The following is a 26,241-nucleotide window of genomic DNA, read 5'->3' on the forward strand; positions in this document are numbered from 1 at the left end:
ATATATTCTTGTACTATCCTACATGTCTGTTTTTATTTTACTTCTCATATATATTTTTCACCTCTTCATCTCTCTCTGTTGCCTCTTCAGTATGTTTCAATTTGCAAATTCTGTCTGATTTTGGCAAGTCTAAAGTTTATTCCATCTATTTACATTGGCAGTTTAATTTTAATGACTATATTTTTCAATTCCAAGATTTGTAATTGGTTATAGCCGCTTATTCTTGAGTCTTACCTCACTGCTGTGGTTTCACAATCTTTGTTTTATGTATATTCTCCTATTCTGTATCTCTTTAAGAATCTCGGGTGCATTTTCTAATCAATTTCAGTTTGCACTATTGATTGTTCCAGAATGAATTCATTACCTGATTGTTTGCAGCTGTTCTTCTGAGCATTTGGAATTTTAAATTATAAATCAATCTGATATGGGGGATGTTTCTTTCTCCTTCTCAGTGCTCACACCTTCTTTTCTAGCATTTTTACATTTGTCTTCAGCCTAGACAGTGACCACTAATCCAGAATCAAATTTGGGCTTCTCCTCCCATGGGGATGTTGGGGAAATCACAGATTGAGTCACTGCAGTGGCCAGTGGCTTGGCCTCAGGTTTGTCTACATAGCAGTCTCTACTTTAACACCACCACGTCCACCACCACTGGCACAGTCTGTGTATAAGGTATAGCTTCAGGAACATCACAACTTTGTTCAGCCTTCTTTCAAATGCCGGGAGGCTGTCTTAGCAGGGAACATTAGGCCTCATTCCTTGCTTCCTGCAGGATCATTTTCGTTCCTGTTTTTCTTTCTCAAGCTGCCTTTACTGGTTTCAGAACCTAGAGCCCAGTAGGTCTGTAGGTTCAGGCCTCTCTATTGTTTCTGTTCTACTTGTGGCCCATATGATGTTTATCTTGGTTTGGAGTAAAGCTATACCTAGTTTTTCATTTTTTCAAAATTGCGCCTCTTTTTCTATGTAAGGGACATGTTTTAAAGCTTCAACTCGTTGGTTTATAGTCAGCCCTCTTAACTACTTTTTAGTGTTTTGGGTATTATCACATGAACACTTACAAAAGGATGGTAAAATGTGTTTTCAGTTGGCATAAGAGAGCAGAGTTCTTTTTTTAACTTTTACTTTAGATTCAGGGGTACATGTGCCGGTTTGTTATATAGGAAAATTATGTGTCGTGGGGATTTGGTGTACAGATTATTTTGTCACCCAGGTAATAAAATAATACCCAATAGATAGTTTTTTGACCGTCTCTCTCCTTCCACCTTCCACCTCAAGTAGGTTCCAGAATCTTTTGTTCCCTTCTTTGTGTCCATGCCTACTCAATGTTTAGCTCCCACTTACATGTGGTATTTGGTTTTCTGTTCCTACATTTTTTATCTTTGCCTTAATAGTGAAACATCTATAAAAGAAACTCACATGCATATCAAAACAGTGAGATAGCATCTCACCCCAGTTAGGATGTCTATTATTAAAAGGACAAAAAATAGCAAATACTGGCAATAATGCTGAGAAAAGTGAGCTTTTATCCACTGTTAGTAGGAATGTAAATTAGTACAGCTACTATTGAAAATAATATGGAGACTGCTCAAAAAACTAAAAATAGAACTATCCTATGATCCAGCAATCCCACTACTGGGTACTTATCCACAGGGAAGGAGATCAGTGTTGTAGAGATGGCTGCACCCACATTCTTACTGCAGCACTACTCACAAAAGCCAAGATGTGGAACCAACCTAAGTGTCCATCAACAGATGAATGGATAAAGAAAATGTGATATATATATACAGCATAATACTACTCAGGCATAAAAAGAAATGAGATCTTGTTAATTCCAGCAGCATAGATGAGCCTGGAGGATATTACATTAAGTGAAATAAGCCAGGCACAGAAAGATAAATACCACATGTTCTCACTCATATGTGGGAGCTAAAAGAAAATTGAGATCATAGAAGTAGAGAGTAAAATTGTGGCCACAGAGGATAAGAAGGGTAGAGGGGAGGTGGAGAAAGGAGAGGTTGGTTAACAGATACAAAATTACAACTAGATAAGAGGAATAAGCTCTAGTGTTCTGTAGCACTGTGGGGTGACTGGTTAACAATATTGTATTGTATATTTTCAAATAGCTAGAACGTGAATGTTGTCAACCCAAAGAATGATAAATGTTTGAGGAGCTGGATATGCTAATTACCCTGATTTGATCATTGCACATTGTATACATGTATCAAAGTATCACTCTGTACTCCATAAATATGCACAATTATTACATGTCAAATAAAAAGGAAAAATATATCATTTAAAAAAGAAACTGACTGGAATAAGGGAATAAGAAGAGAAGAAAATTCTAGTTTATCTTGGTGGGCATCTATTCTTTTGCCACATAAAAGTCATGGTCATTCCAAAATGGATTGGGTTCTTCCTGAGCCATCTGAAGTGACCCGTTTAGTGCCAAAGAGGATAACAGTGATAACAGTAATAATAGTATTAAGAGACTTCCAGAAGCAAAGGTTTGTGCTTAACAGAGAGCTGTGAGCCCCTCACCCCCACCCCCAACCCCACCTGAGACCTTTTTCATTTTGCCAAAGCTTAATGTAAAACCCAAAAGATAGATTCCAGCAGTTTATATTGATTATAAACCACACTGAGAGAAAGAAAGCTATTGATGGAGTGTTACTTAACATGATGGGTCAGCACCTTCCTTGAATTTAGAATGAAAGCTCTACTGATTGAATATGATTCATCTGAGAATAATATGAAGCCAAAATTAAAGGAGGGAGTTTGGTTTCCTTGTCACTAAGGGCTGTTCAGAAGACAAAAGGAAAATACCTTGGTCTCCTGCATTCCTTGCAAGCCTGTCCATCTTCATTTTGTCTATCTCAGCTCTTAATTAGTTTTTTAAAAATATTTTTTCTAACTAAATTATACAGCTAGCACCTATCATTACAAAAGGAAATTAAGGTAAAACTTCCTTTTATGGATCTGTTGTGGGTTTTATTTAAATCCCACCTTCTCTCCCCCATAAAAATTTATGTTTCTTCCCCATTACCAGCATCATCAACCCGATTTATGTCCCTTTTAAGAGATGGCTGTCCCGTCCCGTCCGGGAGGTGAGGGGCGCTTCTGCCCGGCCGCCCCTACTGGGAAGTGAGGAGCTCCTCTGCCCGGCCACCACCCCATCTGGGAGGTGTACTCAACAGCTCATTGAGAACGGGCCATGAAGACAATGGCGGTTTTGTGGAATAGAAAGGGGGGAAAGGTGGGGAAAAGATTGAGAAATCGGATGGTTGCCGTGTCTGTGTAGAAAGAGGTAGACATGGGAGACTTTTCATTTTGTTCTGTACTAAGAAAAATTCTTCTGCCTTGGGATCCTGTAGATCTGTGACCTTACCCCCAACCCTGTGCTCTCTGAAACATGTGCTGTATCCACTCAGGGTTGAATGGATTAAGGGCGGTGCAAGATGTGCTTTGTTAAACAGATGCTTGAAGGCAGCATGTTCGTTAAGAGTCATCACCACTCCCTAATCTCAAGTACCCAGGGACACAAACACTGCGGAAGGCCGCAGGGTCCTCTGCCTAGGAAAACCAGAGACCTTTGTTCACTTGTTTATCTGCTGACCTTCCCTCCACTATTGTCCTGTGACCCTGCCAAATCCCCCTCTGCGAGAAACACCCAAGAATGATCAATAAAAAAGAAAAATAAAAAATAAAAAAAAAAAAAAAAAAAAAAGAGATGGCTGTCATGGTCATTATCAACTAAAGCATTGACTCTTCCTGTTTTGTGCACTGATAGTATACAGTCATATTCAACATTAAGCCAGTACAAAATCAAATAAATGTTTTTATGTAATGAACAAAAACAAGAAGAAATACATTAAGTAGCATAGTATAGAGATTTATTAATGATATTAAATCCCCTACACACATCCATCTAGATTATATGATGTTTATCAAGGAAAAAATTTTATTCTACCTCTGTTTCGTTTTCTCTTCCCTGTCACAAACGAAAGGACAGAGACTGAAGAAGTGTATGTGACATTACAAAACTCTTTTTAGGATGGCACCTGGAGTATGTCTTCTTTTAATGTCAGTTGCAATGAAATTGCATGCAACAATAAGTTTTGTGCTTTGGAAGGAAAAAATCTCCCTCTGGGGTGTTAGGACATTGAATTGGGATGCATCCGGGAGGGAAGGGCAACATTATATGAGGGCAGACATGATCATGTGCCATGCACAGTTGCCTTACATATGTAGTCATTCAACAAGCAGTTATTCAGTGTATGAGTACTGAGATAGTATACTGTACCATCAAAAGTGAGGATGTTGTTTTCAGACAGATCTGAAATTGTCCTGGTTCTGCATTCACTAACTCTAGGCAAGTTATTTAACCTTTCTGAGCCTTTGGTTCCTTCTCTTTAAATGGAACTAATAATGGCATTTAGGAGATTAAATATGCAAATATATGTAAAAAGTACCTGTTGAAAAAAAGCATTCAACAAATGGTAGCTTTGATTATTAATGTTGACAGACAAAAAGAGCCAAGTGAAATGGCTTGTGAAAAGACATAACTTTTTGTGACACTACATTTGAAGGTCTTTTATTTTTCTCAGATAAGGAAAAGGAAAAGAAATAAGGGACACTCAGAGAGGCCTTAAGGTTTAGAACAAACTGATCCACATAGTACAGATGTCTGTGAAATGGGAGCTCTAATGCTGTCTTTTCCATACTCTTGACTTGTTTCTCTTAATTTTTGACAGTGAAGCCATCTTATAAAATATAAAACATCTGTATTGATGAGTGTACATATGTCCTTCCATAACAAAGAAAATGGGTTTATTAAGAAATAATTTGCTATTTAGAAAATTTAGGTCCATTAGCTTTCTGATTTTCTATCTTGAAGCTTACTTGTTTGTAAAGATGCTTCCTAGCACTGTGTAAATCATGCCTGTGTGCTCAGGAGCTGTCCTGTTTCCTTTTATTTAACCATCTTTCCTTTTATTTTAACCATCATGCCTTGCATTTGATCTGACACCTTTCACTGAGTCTTGCGAAGGTGATGACTCTCAAAAGATGATGGTCTTTGTTCAAGGATGCTAAGCTAGTAACCTAAAAGATTATTGGTACATATTACTTGAAAACAATGTGAATTAGATATACTTGCCTCCCTAATAATCAAAGTCCATTAACCTCATAATTTTTACAGACTACTTTTTCAACAAATAAAGTCCATTAACCTCATAATTTTTACAGACTACTTTTTCAACAAATAGAGAAATCAAGCAGTAGAACAATTGCTTGACCAAAAGGGACTCTTAGCACATCAGGGTTCAAGGCCTTTCTATTTAATCTGTCATTCCAAACTATTTCCCTCTAAGAACAAGGAGAAAAGCTGGACAAAATGAGAAAATCATGAGTTTGAGAAACTGGGGAGCAACAAAGCTAGTGACAACACAAAAGGAAAAAACCAAGAGATGTACGCCCAGCATTTAGGACTGCTTTTCCTATATGTCTCCAGAAGACATTGAAAAGTTAAAAGTAGCTTTCTAAAGACCTACATGTCCAGGGAGATAAAAATTGGAGTCAAGTCAGGCTAGGGAGATAAAAATTAGAAGAGGATGGGCTCTGGTAAAATGTCTGGACTTTTGGTTGGGACTCTGAAAGGATGCACACTAGGAACAAGGATAAACTAGAACAGACCCTCAATTCAAATCATGCCAATCTCTGCCTGAAAGATGGAAATTCTAGTTCCCCCAACAGCTTTCCCAGAAGCAAACCTATATCATCACTGGAAGAAGAAAACTTTATTCTAGGCCTCAAAATACCTCTACAATTTGTATATACAATATCCAATAGTTAGTCTTAAAATAACCAGGCATATAAGGAGACAAGACAACTTAGTAGAAAACTAAAATATGCTCAATATGTTCAATGAAATAAAAAGTAAATTTTAGAAATGCGATGGCGTTCTGGAGACTATAAAAAAGAACAAATGAGAATTATAGACCTGAAAAATATGATTGAAATTAAAGACTCAATAGATGGATTAAACTGTATATTAGACCCAGATGAGTAGAGTCTTCTGGAAGTCAAAGATAGGTCTGAAGAAACTACCCAAAATGAAACCTGCAGAGATAAAAGGATGAGAAATACAGAATAGATGATAAAGCAAACAAACATGGGGGGTATGGTTACTGGAGTTACCAGAGAAGAGGCGAGATGAGGAAGAATAGATAAAGGCTGAGACCAAGCTATCAAAATGCATTATGAAAACCAGGCAAGATAAAACCACAAAACCACATCTAGGCACATTCTTGTAAAGATGCTGAAGACCAAAGAGTAAATCTTAAAGCATCAGGGAAAAAAGGTTTTTTCCCTTAAAAGGAATAATATTAAACTGAGAGCTGATTTCACAGACACTGCTGAGGGCAGGATACCATTATGAAAACAAATGAACTACAAAAAAGTCTTCACACTGAAAGGTACAATTCTAGCGCCCTTCTCCCCCAATTCTCAGAATATGGCCAGAAAATTGGAAGGTTCTTCTGTGGGCAATTTGACCAGCCACAAGGAAGGGCAGAAATAAACTGTTAGTTGGGCATCTAAAATGTCTGGTGGCCTTTGGTGGGCTGGCACCCAAGCACACAGAGGCAGGCAGGCTTCCTTGCTTGCTTGCTTGCTTGCTTTCTCTCTCTCTCTTTTTCTCTCTCTCTCTCCACCTCTCCCTCTTCCTCTCTCTCTTTCTTTCTTTCTTTCTTTCTTTTTTTTTTAGATGAGGTCTCACTATTTTACCCAGGCTGGTCTTGAGCTCCTGGGCTGAAATAATCCTCCCACCTTGGCCTCCCAAAGTGCTGGGATTACAGGCATGAGCCACTGCACTCAGCCTTAGTGCTTTACTCTTAAACATAAATACTTAACCAGGCTCCACCAAGAAAACCTGTAATGCAGAAGAAAGAAACCAAAAACATAAAAATGAGAACTTGGAGAAAATAAATACAATACAAGAAGAAAGTTTAAAATAAAACAAAATGATAATTAAAAATCTCAGGAAAGTAAAGATGACTTTGTATCCATGAACAAGAGCAGAATGATATTTTTAAAAGAACAAGAACAAAAGTAAGCTCATAGATACTAAAAATATAATGCCAGAAGTTTAAAATTTGATAGAATATCTGGAAAATAAAATTGAGGAACTATCAGAAAGTAGAAAAAGAAGAAAAAGATTAGGAGAAAGACGAGAAAATTAGGCAGTTTGTTCAGGAGTTCTAAGACGCAATATGTGCTGCAAAAGAGCAGATTCTTAAATGCAGATGAAAAAGTTACCCAAGAAATAATTGAAGGAATGTTTTCAGAACAGAGGAAAGGAATTTATGGAGAAGGTTCATCAAATATGCTGCACGGTGGATGGAAACAGGCCCATGTCGAGGCACACCATAACTAAGTTCCAGAACACTGGACACAAAGAGAAGGCTGCAGAAACTTCCAGATTAAAAAAAAATCATGGTCAAAACCAAAAAAATTATGAACCAGAGTGGCATCAGACTTCTTGACAGAAACACTAGAGGAAAAAAAAAATTACTTTCTGAAGGAAAATAAATCCTAATCTTAAATTCATCATCTAGCCAAAAGACTAACAAAATCTGGGGATAAAATACATTTCAGATATAAAAAATCTCAAAAAATTTACACTCCACATACCTTTTGTCAGGAGGCCGCTGAAGAGTGCTGTACCACAGTTAGGAAGGCACGGATTCAGCAAACAGGGGCTCAAACACAGGAGAGAATGCTGAGGGGTGCACAGGATATTGCTGCCTGCCAGTCCTAGGATGCCAGCCACATTGCAGGCCCAGAGGGCAGCCTGTCCAGATGGGAGTTGGAGAACAGGCAGCTCCAGGAGAGATTTGTCTCCAAGAAGATGGAACCTGTGTAGAAGATGCTTCTGAAAGTATTGAGAGACAATTTGCCTCTTTGGTTGAGAGTTTGGGGATGAGTTTGTGATGAATGTGATGTCCATGATAGATACATGAAAACCACATGAAAACAATTCCTGGGAACCTGAACGTTGTATAAGAAAGGAAACGTCGTCATAGGCCATTTTTTTATAGCTCAGCTGAGTTTAGTGTTTGCATACTCATGATGGTGCAAATGCAAATATCTATCTCACCAAAAAGTAAATGTTAACTATATTGGGAGGATGAAGAGAAGAAAGTGAAAGAGAGAGAGAAAGAGAGACATGGAGAGTGGGCAAGAAAAAAGCTATTATTATTTACCATGGGGAAAAATAAATGAATAATGTGCAAACTGAAAACTTAAGAAGTAGCAGTAGAGTACTTAGCAATATAGAGGCAAATCCAAAAAGCAAAGGCTAAAAGAACTGACAGTGGTGGACTGTGTTGACAGGCAAGGATTCGTGCAATGGGGAAGATGGGAGAGTGGATTCCAAGGGCTGCTGCTTTTTACAATATAACTTTTCCAGAACCATTTGGCTTTTGAAATTGTGTGTATGTATACCTTTGATACAAACTTTAAAAATTTAAATCACAGTGCAAAACAGTCTGTAGAGTATTGCACCATTTATGTAAGAAAAAACGTATGCAAATATTGATCATAAAGTATATCTGGAAGGATCCTTAGAAAACTGTAACAATGGCTACCTCTGGGGATGGTAACTAGTGACCATGCACTGGCAGAAGAAAAACTCTTCACCCTTTGAATCCATTTGAATGTTACACTGTCTACATGTATTATTTATTTTTTTAAAAGCTTCTAAGAAACAAACTGGGAATGAGACTGCAGCAAGAGAGCAAATAAAGTTAAAATTAAGTGAGCTCTAAAAAGAGTGACCATATCCTTTTAAGTTGAGTTATTTATTCAATAAATATATATGTGTGTCTCCTTGTTACACAAGTAACATTATCTTTATAGAACAAACAGAAGTTAAAGATAACAAAAAAAATCACTTGTCATCACATCATGCAGATAACCACTATTAAATTTTTGGTGTGTATCTTCTGAATTTTTTATGGTGTGTGTGGTCTGTCTGTATTCCTACTCCCTCCCATGGGACAATACTATTTTGTTACCAGTTATTTTCACTCAACAATGTATTGTAGTCACTTAATATGAATTATTAATGAATATTCGTCTACAGGTCATTTTTACTGGCTAGTTTTATTGCATCATTTGACTCTACCACAGTTGATTTAACTAATCCCCTACTGATAGATTGTTCCCAGTTTTTTACTACTATAAGCAATGCTTGTGTCTTAATTTTGCTGACATCTGTAATTGTTTTCTTTGACTAAATTTCTAGAAATGCAGTTGCTGGGTCAAATGACATGTATGTAACTAAAAGTCTTGATACATCTTGTGAATTCTGTCCCAGAGAACTTGTACAGTTTATGTCCTACCCTCTAGCAGTGTTGGAAAATATCACTCCTAGATTCTTGCTAACATTTTTGTGGATTTTTTCGGCCAAGTCTGACAGATGAAAAAATATTTTGTTGTTATTTAAGTTTGTGTTTATTTGGCTTACTGGTGAGGCTGGACACCTTCCATATATTTACTGACCAACAAATAAATACTACTTTTGAGCCCTTTTCCTATACCTGGTACTAAGGGGAGAGATAAAGGGTAAAAAAAATAGTTTCCTTCTTCAAAGAGTTTATAATCTCATAAAAGAAACAAATATACAAACAATACAGCTGGGTTATAATGTGAAGCGCAGAGGAGGACGTGATTCATTCTTCTGTCAGATTTAAGTTTTTCGTGGGTCGGAACATTTGAGTGGAGACTTGAAGGCCAAGGAGAAAAAAAGCAGAGAAATGGGGATACGCTTTCTGAGAGCAGCATATTTAAATGCAGATGACACTTGGGACACTTGGGAAAGGTAAATGACCTGGTGTCCCGGAAACTAAGCCTAGAAAATGCAGTGGGGCCCTAAGTCTTATGAAGATTTGGGAGTAGATCCTCCAGACCAGAAGCTCATCTGGTACACCAGTCTGGATTGTGGGCCGCCATGTTTGCAGAGAGTCTGGGTGACTTCTCAAATGGCAGTGAGAGCCTGCCTCCTACCGAGATTCACACAAAATCATGGATTCCCCAGATATAAAAAGTGAGTCCACGTATGGATCAAACAGAAAAAACTGGGATCCCTGAGCTCTGGAACTTGTATGTAAAGCTGTGTGTGGGGGTGGGGCGGGGTGGGGTATGTGCATTTTTTGATGAAGGGGTTCCTGGCTTTCTCAAAGAGGATAAAAAGACTCAGTGCCTCTGATCCAGACACTGGAGAGCCATGCAGAATCCCCAGCAGGAGAGCAGCAGGATCAGATCACTGAAAGATAAACCTGTTGAAGCAGGATATTTCCCTGACCCCTTCATGGGACTCACGAAGGGAGTGTGTCCCTTACTCTGCTGCTGCTCTCAACACCTTGCTGGAGGGAGCACGCAAGCGAATGAGGTGGGAACTGGAATGCATGAGTGCTGAAACCAGCCAACCACATCGGCACCAGCAAGATCAAACTCCACTTACTGGGACCTGCTGCACTCCACCCCTCACAGGTGGGAGTGAACAGGTGAGTGGGTGCAGGAGCCAGAGTGAGCACTCCTGGGTGCCAGCAGGAGCAAACTACATGCAAGCCCTGTGGCAGCATCTTGGTGGCGGTGGGCGGGGGCAGTGCCTGCAATCCCTGAAGCCCCAGAGGGTGTGTTACAGTGCTGTTTTAGCTCTGCCGTCTGTGGACACCTTAGGTGTTAACAGCTCAGTGGGCCCTTTGCCTTGTCCCATGGGGCAGCTGCCCTCTGCCAATGAGGGCAAAGGGCCAGTGTGACAGCCTTTTGTATCTGCACTCAGGGATCCCGAGCTCTGGTCCTGCAGCCAGGAAAAATGAGGTCACATGAACAAATTTAAGGATGGTAAATGTGGGAGATTTAATTGCCGATGAAAGTGGCTCTCAGGGGGAAAGGGAGCTGAAAAGGAGATGAGGCAGGTAGGTGATCTTCCCCTGAAGTCCGGCCATCTGCAGCCAGCTTCTTCTCTGAAGTTATGCCATCAAAGTGTCCCCTCTGTAATCCCCAACATCCAGCTGCCTCTCCTCTCTGCTGGCTGAGTCTGGAGTCTTTATAGGCACAGGCTGGGGCATGGGGTGGGGCCATGGGTGGTTAAGGGAAAGGCAACATTCAAGTGGGAAAACAGAGATATAAGTTCTCACTTTGGGCCACAGGTTCCGGCTTTTCAGCTTAAAGGTAGGGTTTCGCCAGGGACCCACCCTTTTCTAGAATTCCTCTGCCCCCCGTCCCTATCACTGTCAACAGTGTAGACTGGGGAGGGTACCAGCAGGAAGGAGAACTGGATGGGAAGTTTGGAAAATAACGTTAGTAATGATCACCACTGACTGAGCATGTAATCTATGATAGACGAGGTGCTAGATGCTTAGCACCCTTTTATTTTATCTTCAAGTTAACATTTAACATAAAAGGAAACCGAAACCTAGATTTTAAAATTAGTGCAAGGTCACTTGGCTATGAATGGCAGAGTCCATAGTTGACTACCAGGTTATGAGACTCTCAAGCCCACACTTCTGATTATGACCTTAAATTGCCTCCCGTGTAAAGCTCTACACCATTTCTTCTGCATCTCATCTCCTAATTTTCAGTTAACTTTCTTAAGCAGCAAAGTGACTCACTTCGGGGAAAAGAACTATGTGACCAGAGACCCCATTTAGAAGACGAACAGGAGAAAGGGCCTGTAATCCCAGCACTTTGGGAGGCTGAGATGGGCAGTTCACTTGAGGTCAGGAGTTACAGATCAGCCTGGCCAACAGGATGAAACCCTGTCCCTACAAAAAATATAAAAATAAGCCAGGCATGGCGGCACATGCCTGTAATCCCAGCTACTCTGGAGGCTGAGGCAGGAGAATTGCTTGGACCTAGGAGGCGGAGGTTGCAGTGGTCCGAGATGGCGCCACTGCACTCTAGCCTGGGTGACAGAGTGAGACTTCTTCTCAAAAGAAATTTTTTTTAAAAAAGAGAAATGCCTTGGTGACCCTTCATTGTTCTTGTTCCACATAGTGCTGGTCATCTGCTGAGATAATAGTGTAACTCCAAAGAAATCCCTCACTCTGCACATTGCTTCCTATTGTTATTTGCTCTCTTTATTTCATGGAAGGAGATTCTTGCAGATTTCAACTGGCAAATGAGTTATTTGGAAGAAAAGTGCACAGTGCTATTTTCTTCAAGCTTCCTAGTTATTAGCCACACTCCCGGTGATTGTTGCGGTGACATGTGCAAACAATGGTGTTCACTTCTGCCTTTTGTGGCAAATATTAAACACACAATAAGGAAACCTATAAAGCTCTGGCTGCTTTACCTTGGGAGCTCAGCACTGCATAAGTGTGCTGCTGCCGTATTGTCAAATAAAAGGCAAATGTTATCCTTAGATATATGAAACCTCAGAGGGGAGGGCTTAACACTCATCACCAGTGGTCACGGAATTCTGAATTACAAAAGATCGCAAATATTCCATCTTTCGCACAGTCATATTCCCTGCAGGCATGCACATACCTCCTGTACATGTTGTTTACGAGCTGCTCAAACGACTCTGGCTTTCTGGCCCCAGACTGCAGAAAAAGCAAAGGCAGCTATGGCTGACATTTTCATGGAAAGCTTAGGAAGGCTCATTTTTTATCATCTTTGGAACAAATAGATGGAACCCTGTATTAGGTTTCTCTTGCTGGGTAACAAATTATCACAAATATAGCGGCTTAAGGCAATGCTAACTTATGATCTCAGTTTCCGTGGGTAAGGGGTCCAGCCGTAGTCAGGCTGGATTCTCTCCTTAGGATCTCAAGAGGCTGAGATCAAGGTTAGCCGAGCTGCATTCCTTTCGGGAGTCTTGGTGAGGGAAAGATCCACTACTGGGCCCCCCAGGTCATTGGCAGAATTTTTTTCCTTGCAGTTGAATGACAGAGTCCCTCAGTTTTTTTCTTGGCCCTCGGTCAGGGACTGCTTTCAGCCACTTTGGAGCCGCTGTTCCTTGCCATGTGGCCCCTCCCATAGGCCCTCTATGCTTGGAATCTTTTCACCAGGAAGAGTATAGTCTGGTTAAGTCACGACCGCTGAGGATAATCTCCCTATCTGAAAGTCAGCTGATTTGGGACCTTACCTACATGTGCTAAATCCCTTCACAGCAACACCTGGATTTGTGTTTGACTAAGTAACTGGGGGAGGATAATCGTGCTCCAAGAGGTGGAGATCCTGGGGGCCAACTTAGAATTCTGCCTATCACAACCCCATAGCCGCTCCTTTTCTGGCAAGAGTCTTGTATGTTAAATGCTTCCTTAGCATCCATCTTTGTTTTCTGTTTTGAGCTGATAATTGTATGTCACGTGGGGCATTTCAGATTTGGGGAAAATGATGACGATAGCTTTCGTTCTTGAGGACTTGCTTTGTGCCCAACATTGTGCTGAGATTTTACCTGCACTCTCTCACTCATCCGTCCCCACAGCTCTATATGGAAGGTACAGTCAATATCCTGAGCTACAGATGAGAAACCTGAGACCAGGCATACATAGTTAGGAGACATCCCCAAAGTTCCACAGCTGGAAAGCAGCAGAGCAGGGACTCAAACCCACATCCCTTTCCTTCAGCGCCCTCCCTCCCACCCTATTTCTGTCAGCTGCTATTTTGCCATATTGTGGTTTTGAAAGAGTTACAAAATGCCCTCCATAGCTATGATGATTATCATTCATCCTTTCCTTTTTTAGTCAAATTTTCCATTTAATAACAGGAAATATCACAATGACCAAGCCCTCCCTAAAAGCAAAGGATAGCCCTAAAAGTCAACCACCAAAGAGACACAAGGATGATAGAGTAGTTTCGAGGCTGACTCGTGTAAGGTAAGAGCAGTCCAGTGCCTTAACATCTGGCATTTTAATGTGTCTTTGTCTTGCATTCTATGATATATTTTGCTGTCTGGTTTTATGCCAAGCATTGATTAATAAGCTTCATCAGAAAACTCACCAATTCAGCCCTGAAGAACAACTTCAGGTCTTTCCAGAAGAGCCAACCTGTGTCAGCAGGAAACAGAAGAGAAATGGTACACATCCATTGAAAACTAATGTCCCCTGACTTGAAAGAGCACTTATGCTGATGACACCCTCACTTCATCGTGAACAGAGGATTGGCCTGTGCTACCAGCTAGAGGAGGAAAACAAATGATTGGAATAGGAAAGATGACATTGACAGTACTCTCTCTGCAAGGCATTTTGCTTTTTGATAAAACGACAAAAATGGCATTGGTTTATGTTTTCGTTGTAAGCTGAGTCTCATAAATGAGCAAAGCTGTGTAGGATGCTAACAGGCCACCAATTTGGGAAGAAGGGTCAACAAAGTGAGATCTTCTTGCCCAGAACTTTCTTAGTTTCTCTCTAGCTGCCCCTCCATTTGTCCTAAAAGCAGATGGATGTGAAATTTAAGCCTGCAGTTCCCATAGGATCTGAAAGGCAATTCCCATAGGATCTGTGTTCTGATGGAGTAAGCTCTTCACCTTTCAAAATCTGAGATCTGGGAGAGTTGGGGGAAGATATGAGGATGTGGCAGTAAAGTGAACCAACAAGGAGACTTTGGCAGAGAGCAGCTAGCAGCTTGGCACACTCAACTCTCTTTACTGTAGACCCAGGGCTAGACTACATTTCCTAACCTCCATTGGGGTTAGGCTGCATTGACTCAGTTCTGGCCAGTGGAAGTGAACAGAAGTGATGTGCACCACTTCCAGGCATGGTGCATAAAATCCTAGCACACAACCCTCCTTTCTCTTTCTTCTCTTACTGGCCAGCTGGATGTCAATATGGATATCTTAGAAACCAAGAGTTAAATATGTCAGAATCCGTTTAGTAGAGACCCTTGGATGACTAAATGGAGCAGAAGCCCATCCTCACACCTGTCACCAGTTGGAATTCGTGTGGGCCCAAAAAAAGCTTCTGTTGTATAAAGCCATTGAGCATCAGGGGTCTTTCTGTTGTAAAGCTACCATAAACTTATCTAAAATAATAGCCTAGAATTTCAAAACAGCAAGTAGGGAAAACAGTTCTAAGAAAGGAGAACGTCTGGTTACTCAAGCATGAGAAATCCATTTCCATGTATTGCTTTGATTGTGTATGCCAACTGAAAATGATAAAAGTCAAAGATTCCTATCTACTGTAATATAAATTCAAGATGAAATGAAGCTACCTTGATCCATTTTAAAATGTCTATAGAAAATTGAATTTGCACTTATAGCTCTTTTAGAACATATTTTATGTCATTTTCTATGATTAATGTCTTAGAGGATTTTAGTGTTGTCACTTTAAGGCTGTTAAAATGTTTCTTTTGATAAATTAGGAAGATGCATCAGAAATTATTTCTTTGAACCTAAGTATGGATAGAACATTGTAACATTCAATCCTTATAGTTTCTCTTGGCAATAATAATTGAGATACAGTCCTGAAAATTAAATTTAATAGGATTATTATCTTTTACTAATATTTTAATACAAAATTATAAACAAATACAGATTAATGCTCTGGAGAGACAGAGACTTTGTTTACTGTTTTCTGATTATTTTAGTACTCTACTAGAACCAAGTTACTACGAATAGGAAAGTTATCGAGAAAATTTTGAAAAATAGATGCCTCTTGCAAGATTCAGCATTTTTTTCATGCGCATCCTTTGAATACAGACAATGATACAAACATCTCCATCCAGGTCCTACTTTATCTAGTGTGGTATTTAATGTTTAATTGTTTTTTTTTTTCTATTTCTATGTCTTTTTGGGATTTTCCATATTTGAAGATTATGAGTAATAATAGGACTCTTGACTTAGAGTTATATCTATAGTTTCCATTAATACCAAAAATTAAAATTTCCTCATTATCATTCATCTACATCCTCATTTATATACAATTTAAAACCTTGAAAAATGTTCTTCTTTCCTTTATTTAATTCATTTAAATTTTAAAATGCAATTTACTTATTTCCCATGTAGATTTTCAAACCAGGAAGAAATATAACTAGCTTTCTGCTCTGTCTTACATTTGTCCTTAATTATAAATTGGGAAATTGACATTTTGCTTTAAATATTAGATTTTCCTTATTTAAGTACCTGTGAGCCTATTCCTAAGAGAGTGACCATCGGGCCCACTGACTGAATCTATTTTTTTAATCTGCAGTGGCGCCAGACCAGGATTTTGGTGACATTCCAAGGCACTGCCACCCTGTGAGATTCTGCCTGGCTGAAATCTCTAACTCTTGCTTGCAATCTGCAATGTACGTTTATGTCACTTACAGAGATCATCAGTGCAACTCTGACCTAAGTTTGTCAGGAGGTTTCCAGTCCATTGTACCTGAGCCCCCATAGAGCTACATGTGTTTTTACATTTCTCTTTTTTCTCCTTTTGCTAGAAGAAGTATATCATAGAATTAAATGAAAGGATAATCTTAGACTGGAATGTCCTCTAGAGCCCCGCTCAAATAGTAAAATTTGCATTTGTTTTCAAATCCATTGTTTTCTACTGTATGCGTTACTTTGGAGGGCTTCTTCTGCGGTACCAAACTCAGGGAGCTTCATGAAGCTTCCTGGGAGATTCACAAGGAAGATTCATGAAGGAATAATCAAACTCTTTTCTGATGAACTGGAGAGTGTGGCTTTTCCTCTCAGTTATTATCCTGGAAGCATCTAAATACTCTCCACATCTCTTCTTTTGCAGCTTTTTCTCAGTGCATATTGGTAATAACTAAATATTTTCTATAAAGATTAATCCACATAAGTACTTCTGAGTAATGTCTTTCCCAAAATAAAACAGGACTTTCATAATTGATCTAAATGACAAAGCAATTAAAATGGGGAAATGATTTATTTTCTTTTAAGTTCTAGGGTACTTGTGCAGGATGTGCAGGTTTGTTGCATAGGTAAACGTGTGCCATGGTAGTTTGCTGCACCTATCAACCTACCATCTAAGTATTAAACCCAGCATGCATTAGCTATTTTTCCTGATGCTCTCCGCCCCCCTGCCCCCCGACCCCTGACACGCCCTGGTGTGTGATGTTCCCCTCCCTGTGTCCATGTGTTCTCATTGTTCAGCTCCCACTTATGAGTGAGAACATGTAGTGTTTGGTTTTATGTTCCTGTGTTTGTTTGCTGGGGATAATGGCTTCCAGTTCCATCCATGTCCCTGCAAAGGACATGACCTCATTCAAAAGGATGTTTTTTCTTTGATGCTTTTTATTAACTTTGAGATAATTGTTTATATAGGCAATTAAACAAATTAGAATTTTAATAGTATTAATAATACAGTGCAATATAATTAGGAATCACATCACCTGATAATTAAGCCCAATTTCATATTTGGAGGGAAAAGAAAATGTGTGTGGTACATTTGTCAGACATTCAAAGGGTTTCAACATCCTTTGCTCTTGTTCTTTAGATTCCCCTGAAGTAGTTTCACTCTGGCCTCCTTCTGAATTCCATTTTTGTTGTTGAAATATTGGTCTCACTAATGTCATTGCTGTCAGCTCCTCGGGGTGTTTATGTATTTCCCACAACACCTGGACCTCAGAGCCATTGAATATGTATTTGGTATATTTACTTGAAAAGTCCAAAAACAATTTGCTCATTAAATTTGTAGAAGACTTGGAGGGGCTAGGAGGAGTGGTCCCTAATTATTAGTTGTAGTAGCTAGTAAGTTGAATGTCATAGTCAGAATTATAAAAGTTGTCAAAAGATGAAAACCTTATAAAAATCAAAAATACCAACACCTGAATTCAAAAATACAGAAATCAAAATTAAGGAGAGAATAGATGTGTTTAATAGCATATTACACATAGCTGAAGAGAGAGCTAGTGAATTGGAAGAGAGCTCAAAAGAAAGGATCAAAAATGAAGCACAGAAAACAACAAAGAGAAAATGCAGATGAGGCTCAGAAACAGAGACAGAAATACAAATACTACTGTGTTATAGTTGCCTACAGTATTCAGTACAGAAACATGCTGCACGGGTTTTCAGCCTAGGAGCAACAGGTTATACCGTATAGCCTAGGTGTGTAGTAGACTCCACTGTCTCGCTCTACAATGTTCGCACAGCAACGAAATCACCTAATGACACATTTCTTAGAATGTTTCCCTGTCATTAAGTAACACATGTCTGTATTTCAAAATAAGTTTGCAATTTTAGCTAATGAAATTCTGATGAGGCTAATTATTAATTATTATAAATTAGTAGAAATCCAGATGACTTCTTATATTGTATTAATGAAATTGGTTCATCCTCACTATAACACTAGAAATTTTGCATTTGAAAAACGTTTCTTTTAAAAATTTCAAACTCCAAAAAAAAAAAAAAACAAAAAGGAAAAATAAATAAGAATAAAAAATAAAAATTTCAAACTCCATAAAGAATATTGTGCCTTCTGTTGGTATCTCAGAATCTGGAGATTATAGTAGATAATAATTATAAGCTTGTTTGAGAATTGGACTGTTATCTTGGGAAAGAGATGTAAAGAATCTTCACAAAGAATTCAAAAGTAAAATCGTAGGTTTGCTCTTCAGAATCAGATTGCTTTTTGAAAAAAAGGAAAACCAACAAACATCCAGCTGCTTTAATTCAAAAAATAATGTTTGTCTCTGATGTTGAATTCCACAATGCCACCCATTTGAAGTGTAGAGGGCTTTGACATCTATAGAACGAAAAGCCAAGAATATCTTCCCTGTTAACTTGTACTCTTGTGTTGCAGGCACACAAAAAATCCCTTTGGACGATTGAACCCAATGAAGGCATGGTTCCTCCAGAAACTGATGTTCAACTGGCACTGACCGCCAACCTGAATGACACACTGACATTCAAAGACTGTGTTATTTTGGACATTGAAAATAGCAGTACCTATCGGATTCCTGTTCAGGCTTCCGGAACTGGTTCCACTATTGTTTCAGATAAGCCCTTTGCTCCAGAACTCAATTTGGGGGCACATTTTAGGTAAGGAAATCTCATGGACCAATTTTTATAGATATCACATATGTTACATATGCTGAGCATCACCTCTACTTTAGAAAATTATTTTAAGTAATTAAAACTAGCCACCTCAGTCCCTCTCCTTTCCCATCCTCACTCTTCCACCTCCTGATGTGTATGTCAGCAACAAGAAGACATTTTCTAGCCATAACTTGGTTGCATTCTCTAATCCGTGTCCCTCTACATGCGAGAAGAATATGGTTTGTAGGAAATGCATTCTTTTCTCAAACTGGCTACTCTGTGATTAATTTAGACTCTCAACCGTAATTTCTCCTCTTTGATTCCAATACACTGTTAATCCCTCTCCACAAATGTAGAAAATACAGATACAGCTTAGTGGTAACCTAAGCAGAACATACCTAGGAAGGTAAAAATTTATTGCAAGTGTATTTTATCAGCTATTGCAGAGCCAGCAGCTTTTTTTTTTTTTTTTTTTTTGAGACGGAGTCTTGCTCTGTGGCCTAGGCTGGAGTGCAGCGGTGCGATCTCTGCTCACTGCAAGCTCCGCCTCCCGGGTTCACGCCATTCTCCTGCCTCAGCCTCCCAAGTAGCTGGGACTACAGGTGCCCACCACCACGCCCGGCTAATTTTTTGTATTTTTAGTAGAGAAGGGGTTTCACCATGTTAGCCAGGATGGTCTCGATCTCCTGACCTCATGATCCACCTGCCTCGGCCTCCCAAAGTGCTGGGATTACAGGCATGAGCCACCGTGCCCGGTCACTAGCAGCTTTTGCAAAGCTTATGTCCTCTACTTGACTCCCATAGTACCGACAACTGAGATGGTTTCCATTGGCTTTGCCTGATTACCCAGGAAAAGCTAGAGGGTCTAAATATCTAAATAAGCTGTGGTACAGTATAGACACCTCTGAGCAGAACAATCTAAATGTGGACATAAAAATCAGGTTTGGACCAGGCACAGTAGCCCACGCCTATAATCCTAGCAGTTTGGGAGGCCAAGGCAGGAGGATCACTTGAGTTCAGGAATTCAAGACCAGCCTGGACAACATGGTAAAACCCCATCTCTACAAAAGTACAAAAAATTCTGGGCATGGTGGCGGGTGCGTGTAGTCCCAGCTACTCAGGAGGCTGAGGTGGGAGAATCACTTGAGCCCAAGAGGCAGAGGTTGCAGTGAGCCAAGGTCGTACCACTGCACTCCAGCCTGGGTGACAGAGTGAGACCCTGTCTTAAAAAAAAAAAGAAAGAAAGAAAAGAAGAACAACACACACATATACATATACACACACACATATATATGTATACACACACATATATAAGGTTTGGGCTGGGAGCAGTGGTTTATGCCTATGATCCCAGCACTTTACTTTGGGAGGCTGAGATGGGAGGATTGCTTGAGCCCAGGAATTGGAGACCAGCCTGGGCAACATAGGGAGACCCCCCATCTCTACAAAATAAAAAAATTAGCCTCGCATGATGTCACATGCCTGTTGTCCTACCTACTTGGGAGGCTGAGGTGAGAGGATTGCTTGTACCCGGGAGGTTGAGGCTACAGTGAACCAGGATCACACCACTGCAACTCCAGCATGGGCAACAGAGCAAGACTTCATCTCAAATTAAATAAATAAATAAATATATATATGAGGTTTGAGTGCTAAGTGTAGAGGTTATGTGTGGGGATTCTTGATTCCTCAGGAGAGTCATGTCGCCATCACTAGTTGGCTCTTGGGGGCCAGTTGAATTTGAACTTATCTGTTGCAGTACTGTGAACAGATCTCAGAAGGTATTCCCCCTGCCTTCTGGGCTCACAGGCCCTGAAATCAAGTCATATATGCTGTGCTTGGAGATGTGACTGACATTAATCAGTTAGGAGCCCTCCCCAGAATCCTTCCCTCTGCTCCATCTACAAAATATGGGACTTGATTGAAAATACCATAAACTAGTAGAAAATTAAGTAAAAAGCAAGTCACATGGTTGAATTGCATGCTTTTAGACAAGTATCCAATTATATTTTTCAAGTCGACTAAATATAAGGATTGTCCTCTCTGCCTGTCTATTGGCCGTAAGCGAGGGTAGTTTGTCATTGCATACCAGTGCTTCTAGTTTCAAATTTCTTTTCGTGCACTCAAATACAATTGTAGAAAACAATATGTGGCAAACCAGACCTAATTACATGTTCTTTTAAATCTACAAATAGTGTCAAGTAGCCTTCAAAGGATATTCTGACATATGGAATTGGAGGGTTAGCTAACAGTTTTCTATGAATATAAAAGCAAACTATAGCTTTAGTTGCTAATTTGCCCTCTGCCTAAACTTTTTGACATAAAATCACTATGCCTGCAGTCTCCAGAAGAATTGTCAAAAGCAGGGCTGGGTAAACTACAACCCTCTGCCTGCTTTTGTAAATAAAGTTTTATTGGAACACAGCCATGCCCATTTCTTAACATATTGTCTATGGCTGCTTTCACACTACAAGGGTAAGTTGAGTAGCTGTTACAGAGACCGTGTGGCCCAAAAAGCCTAAAATATTTGTTATTTAGCCCTTTAAAGAAAAAGTTTGCCAACGTCTGGTCTAAAGAAATAGCCATACGCTGCCGCTTCTAATTGCATATTTTTAGACAACTCCCTTAGGTTTTCAGAGCTTCCATTTCTTGATCTATAAAATGGTAGTAAATATACTTATCATGACTGGATTGCTGTGATGATTGAAAGATATACTGTGAATAAGTAGCAGACATCCTGCCTAGTCTTTATAAACAGTATGTGTTTTTTATAAACAGTATATGGTTTTTATAAACAGTATATGTTGTTTATTATTTCCCCCAAAAGCCTGCTGTTAGCCATAAACTACCAAGTAAAGAAGCTCCCTTGAGCGTGCCCCGTGGACACAGATTCACAACATATGTAGCTAGAAATGGTTATACCTGACAACTAGCAAATCTTCCTTCTGATTGTTTATTTCATGGTTCAACTTACCAGGCATGATGTCATTTCCTAAGGAGGAACAGATGGGATGAAACCTCAAAGCCTAGTAAAATTTAAAAAATAAAAAACAGTCCCGAGATGAGTTTTTCCCTAAGAAAATATTTTAAAGTAAGCCTGTGGGGGAAAAAAAAAATCCCAAACAAAAACACATTTGAACCATATCCAAGATCTTAGAAATCCCAGGTTTTTTTTAGCAAATAGCCAGGCAGTCGGGACGTTCTTAGTAAATATTTGTGGAATATGTGAATGCATGATGAACAAATGAATACATGAAATTGCAACATCTTTAAAGCACATTAGTCTGAGATGGGTGACCAATCCCGGTGGTGTTCTGGCCCATTGCAGTCCCCCTGGCCTCTGTTAAAGCTTAGAGAATATGCATGGTTTTTCTTCAAAGCTTCCTTCAAATTGAGCCCATCATTATGGGACATTCCACTCAGTCACTAGTAATTTTCTCAGCACAGCTTGAAACTCACTTCTCCTCCAGTAGGTATTTTGCTTTCCTTTCACTCCTCAGAGCTATTTTTCTAAATGGGATTGCTTTTCACATGAACTGTGTGTGTCCTGCAGTGTGTGGGGCCTGCTGGGGAAGACTTACGGGGAGTGGAGATTTTCCACAGCCCCTTACCTGGTGATGCCAACGCTGTGTTAGTTCCTAGTGGCATCGTGACTTAGTCTTCCTACATTAAAAAAAAAAAAAAGTCTTATATTGTTGCTCACCATTTTAAATACTTCCAGAAGAGTAAATCCCAAGGGTGTAGAGCTGAACAGAACATCCCTAAATGGAATCCTCTCAACACCTGCCTCGTCTTTTCCAGCCTGGATACCCACTATTACCACTTTAAGTTGATCAACAAGGGACGTCGGATCCAACAGTTGTTCTGGATGAATGATAGCTTCCGACCCCAGGCCAAGCTGAGTAAGAAGGGCCGGGTTAAGAAGGGACATGCTCATGTCCAACCCCAGCCCAGTGGCTCTCAGGAGCCCAGGGATCCACAGAGCCCCGTGTTTCATCTCCACCCCGCCAGCATGGAGCTGTACCCAGGCCAGGCAATTGATGTGATACTCGAAGGCTATTCTGCTACTCCCAGGGTAAGGGGACAGCACATTTGGAAGCTATTGTTTTTTCCTAAATAAATCTCTACTGTATCTATTTCTTAGGAAAGTCCCTTGACATTTATCTGAGGAGGGATATGGTTTCTCAAGGATTGTGTACAATCCTGAGTTACCATGGTAGCATCCGTTGCTTTCGGGGTGCAGCTCTGCTCAGTCTTCGATTTGTTTCTGTAGCTCCTGTGAACCCAATCTTAAAGGAGGTTCTCATGCCCAGGGTCCACAGTGACCAGCCAGCAAGTCTCTGGTAGAAAAACACCCAGTTTTTAGCCAAAGCAAATTCTCCTATTAACACTTAGCAGGATGAATTTAATATTCATTCAAAAAGGGTGTTTATATCGACACTCTGGGCTGCCTCTCCTATTCAGGTATTGGGACATCCCTGTTCCTTTCTTTCCAGCCTGACTGCAACTCACATTTCAACACATCTTCTTTTTATGCATTAATAAAAGAGCCACATTTATCTTCAGCAACTCTGATTCCCTGCTTTTATTTACATGATCTCCATACACTCTACGTAAAATATTTCAGTAGATCCAAATCATGTGTGTTTCTTTATCCCTATTCTCTCACAGAGTGTGGAAACCATTAAAAACCTAAAGGAAAGGCTTTCAAAGTCACTTAAGAGTCTCTCCCTCCCGACAAAATGCAGACCTTGTAGATGAGAAATGATGCTTGCTTAAGATCCTGCTTGTGTTGCCAAATTTGGAGGTGATACTGCCTTTTCCCCACATTAAATAGGAAGCAAAAAGAACTTTGTCTCCCAGTAGACACAGCTGGAAAGCTAGTCCCTTGCTTAGCTTCTCTAAGGTCACAGATTCCACTTTATTTCATTAGATTATTTCTTCATAGAGCATTTTCAGGTAAAACGCATCCTCAGTTCAACAAAAGGGGGGGTTATCTCTCATTGTGGAAAAGGTAATGTGTTCCTTCTCTCTGTTATTCAGGTGATCAGCCAACTTTTATTGTGTGTATACCATGTGACAAATACTGTGCTAGGCACTGAGGATGTAAAGATGAATAGAACACAGGCCCTTATCTCAAGACACTGACAGCTGTTGGAAGAGCATATTTATGATGTGGTTATCAAGAGTTGTCCATATTTTTGAAGGCATTAATTCTGAGCTGCTGGGGGACTAAACTCAGCTTAAGCTTTATTAAAAGCATCCCCAAATGTTCTTCTAAATCATGCTACATAATTGAGAAGAGACTGGAATGCATTAACATCCCTAACCTGAGCACTCTTCTATATAACCTATTCATGCTGTAAATTCACTTTTGATCCTTTCTGCTTTATAAAAATCTAGGCTTTTTGAGTCCAAAGAAATATTAATTCCTAATGCATGATTTTTAAATGTTTAAGTATAAAAGGCAAAAATTTGGCCGGGCACGGTGGCTCACGCCTGTAATCCCAGCACTTTGGGAGGCCGAGGTGGGTGGGTCACCTGTGGTTGGGAGTTCGAGACCAGCCTGACCAACATGGAGAAACCCCGTGTCTACTAAAAATACAAAATTAGCCAGGCGTGGTGGCACATGCCTGTAATCGCAGCTACTTGGGAGGCTGAGGCAGGAGAATTGCTTGAACCGGGGAGGCAGAGGTTGCAGTGAGCTGAGATTGCACCATTGCACTCCAGCCTGGGCGACAAGAGCAAACGCCATCTGAAAAAAAAAAAAAGGAAGAAAAAGACAAAAACTTTCCAACTACAGTTTTCAATAGTTTATTAAGAAATCATATAACCACCTTTGAACTATAAGCCCCATGAAAGATTTTATCTGTCTTGTTCATCAATGTTTTTACTCCCAGCACCCAACACAGCTCCTAATGCATAATCATAATATAACTATACATATGTATATAGAACTGAATGTAAATCAACTGCCTCAGGGCAGTCAGAAATAAATACAGAATCCATCAAGGCCATGTGTAACTAACAAAAACATAATCATGTGACAAAGAGCAGTCCCTGAAACGTGCTGTTCAGAAAAGTGTGCTCTTCCTTGTGTCCCCAGGCAGGTAGTCAGAAATCCATTTTCTCTCAGTGGGTAAATAAGTATTCTGAGTAAGTATTAAGTTATAGTTTTTCTCCAAATGCTGGCTTATCTCATTGGCAGATAGTGAAAGAGAAGCTGGTGTGCCACGCCATCATCGGGGCACAGAAGGGGAAGAGCTTGGTGATGGCTGTGAACATCACCTGTGAGTTCGTCGCACCTCTCATCCAGCTCTCCACCAAGCAGCTCATCTACCGACTGGAGAAGGTCAGTGAGGTGTGCTGGCGAGGGCTGGGTGCTTCGACTAGGGTCAGCATGTTTACATTTTCATTTTGAAAGCTGAATTAATGGGCATCCTTTTCCACCCATTACTCAGCCCATGTTTTTTAAGCTTCAGAGGCCAGTACACATTCAACTAAAAATTCTGAATCTAAACCTACAATCCTTTGACATGTAAGTTGCTGTGGAAATTCTATTTCCATCATTCCTGATGTCTAAGACCTAAGGAAGTGGTATTCCAGTGCACTGAATATGCATTTTAGTCAATCATCTTACTTTAATCAGGTAAAATAAACCCAAGGCAGAGGAAGGATTGGAGTAGAATTATTGATAATTATAATTATCAGTAAGAGTATCTACCACTGATTGATTAGTACGTGCTAGACATGGAGCCATGTTCATTACGTACATTTACCCAGTAGTCCCTCACAACAACCGTATGCAGCAGGTTCTGTTATCACACGAGGAAATGATGTGTGATGTGATGCACACGAGCAAACTGAGATACAGGTTAAGCTGGAGAATAATCAACTTAAAGTATTAGATTCACACTCTTTAACTTAAATGGCTCTACATAAGGGTAGACAGTAAATGTCAGAGTCAGGGGACAAGGGAGAGAAGGTAGTGGCTGCTGCTCAGGGCGGGGGGTCAGGATAGTGAAGAGATGGGGTGGAGGAGATATCACAATAGGCTTGACCTGCCCCTAGATAGGCTTCCATCCAAAATTAATTACCATTCAAGACATGTAAGGAATGTCTGTTCTGAGTTGGGGATTGAGCTGGTACTGGAAATCTAGTGAACCAGACAAACATAACCAAAGCTAAGCTGGTTGACTTTAAACAAATTATTAAAATTTAATTGTTGAAGTCACCATTATAAACATTGCTAT

General features: G+C 40.0%; 1 protein-coding gene across 1 annotated transcript in view; it reads left to right on the forward strand.

Annotated features, from left to right (window-relative positions):
- Positions 1 to 26,241, forward strand: part of HYDIN (HYDIN axonemal central pair apparatus protein) — a 429,930-nt gene that overhangs the window by 179,105 nt on the left and 224,584 nt on the right. The window contains exons 19-21 of the mRNA XM_063597736.1: positions 18,756 to 18,994; positions 22,790 to 23,063; positions 25,197 to 25,340. Of these exons, the coding sequence (XP_063453806.1) occupies positions 18,756 to 18,994; positions 22,790 to 23,063; positions 25,197 to 25,340 (657 nt within the window). The remainder of the gene's footprint in view (positions 1 to 18,755; positions 18,995 to 22,789; positions 23,064 to 25,196; positions 25,341 to 26,241) is intronic.

This window comes from Pan paniscus, chromosome 18, assembly GCF_029289425.2.
Source record: "Pan paniscus chromosome 18, NHGRI_mPanPan1-v2.0_pri, whole genome shotgun sequence".
NCBI classification, from domain to species: Eukaryota; Metazoa; Chordata; class Mammalia; order Primates; family Hominidae; genus Pan; species Pan paniscus.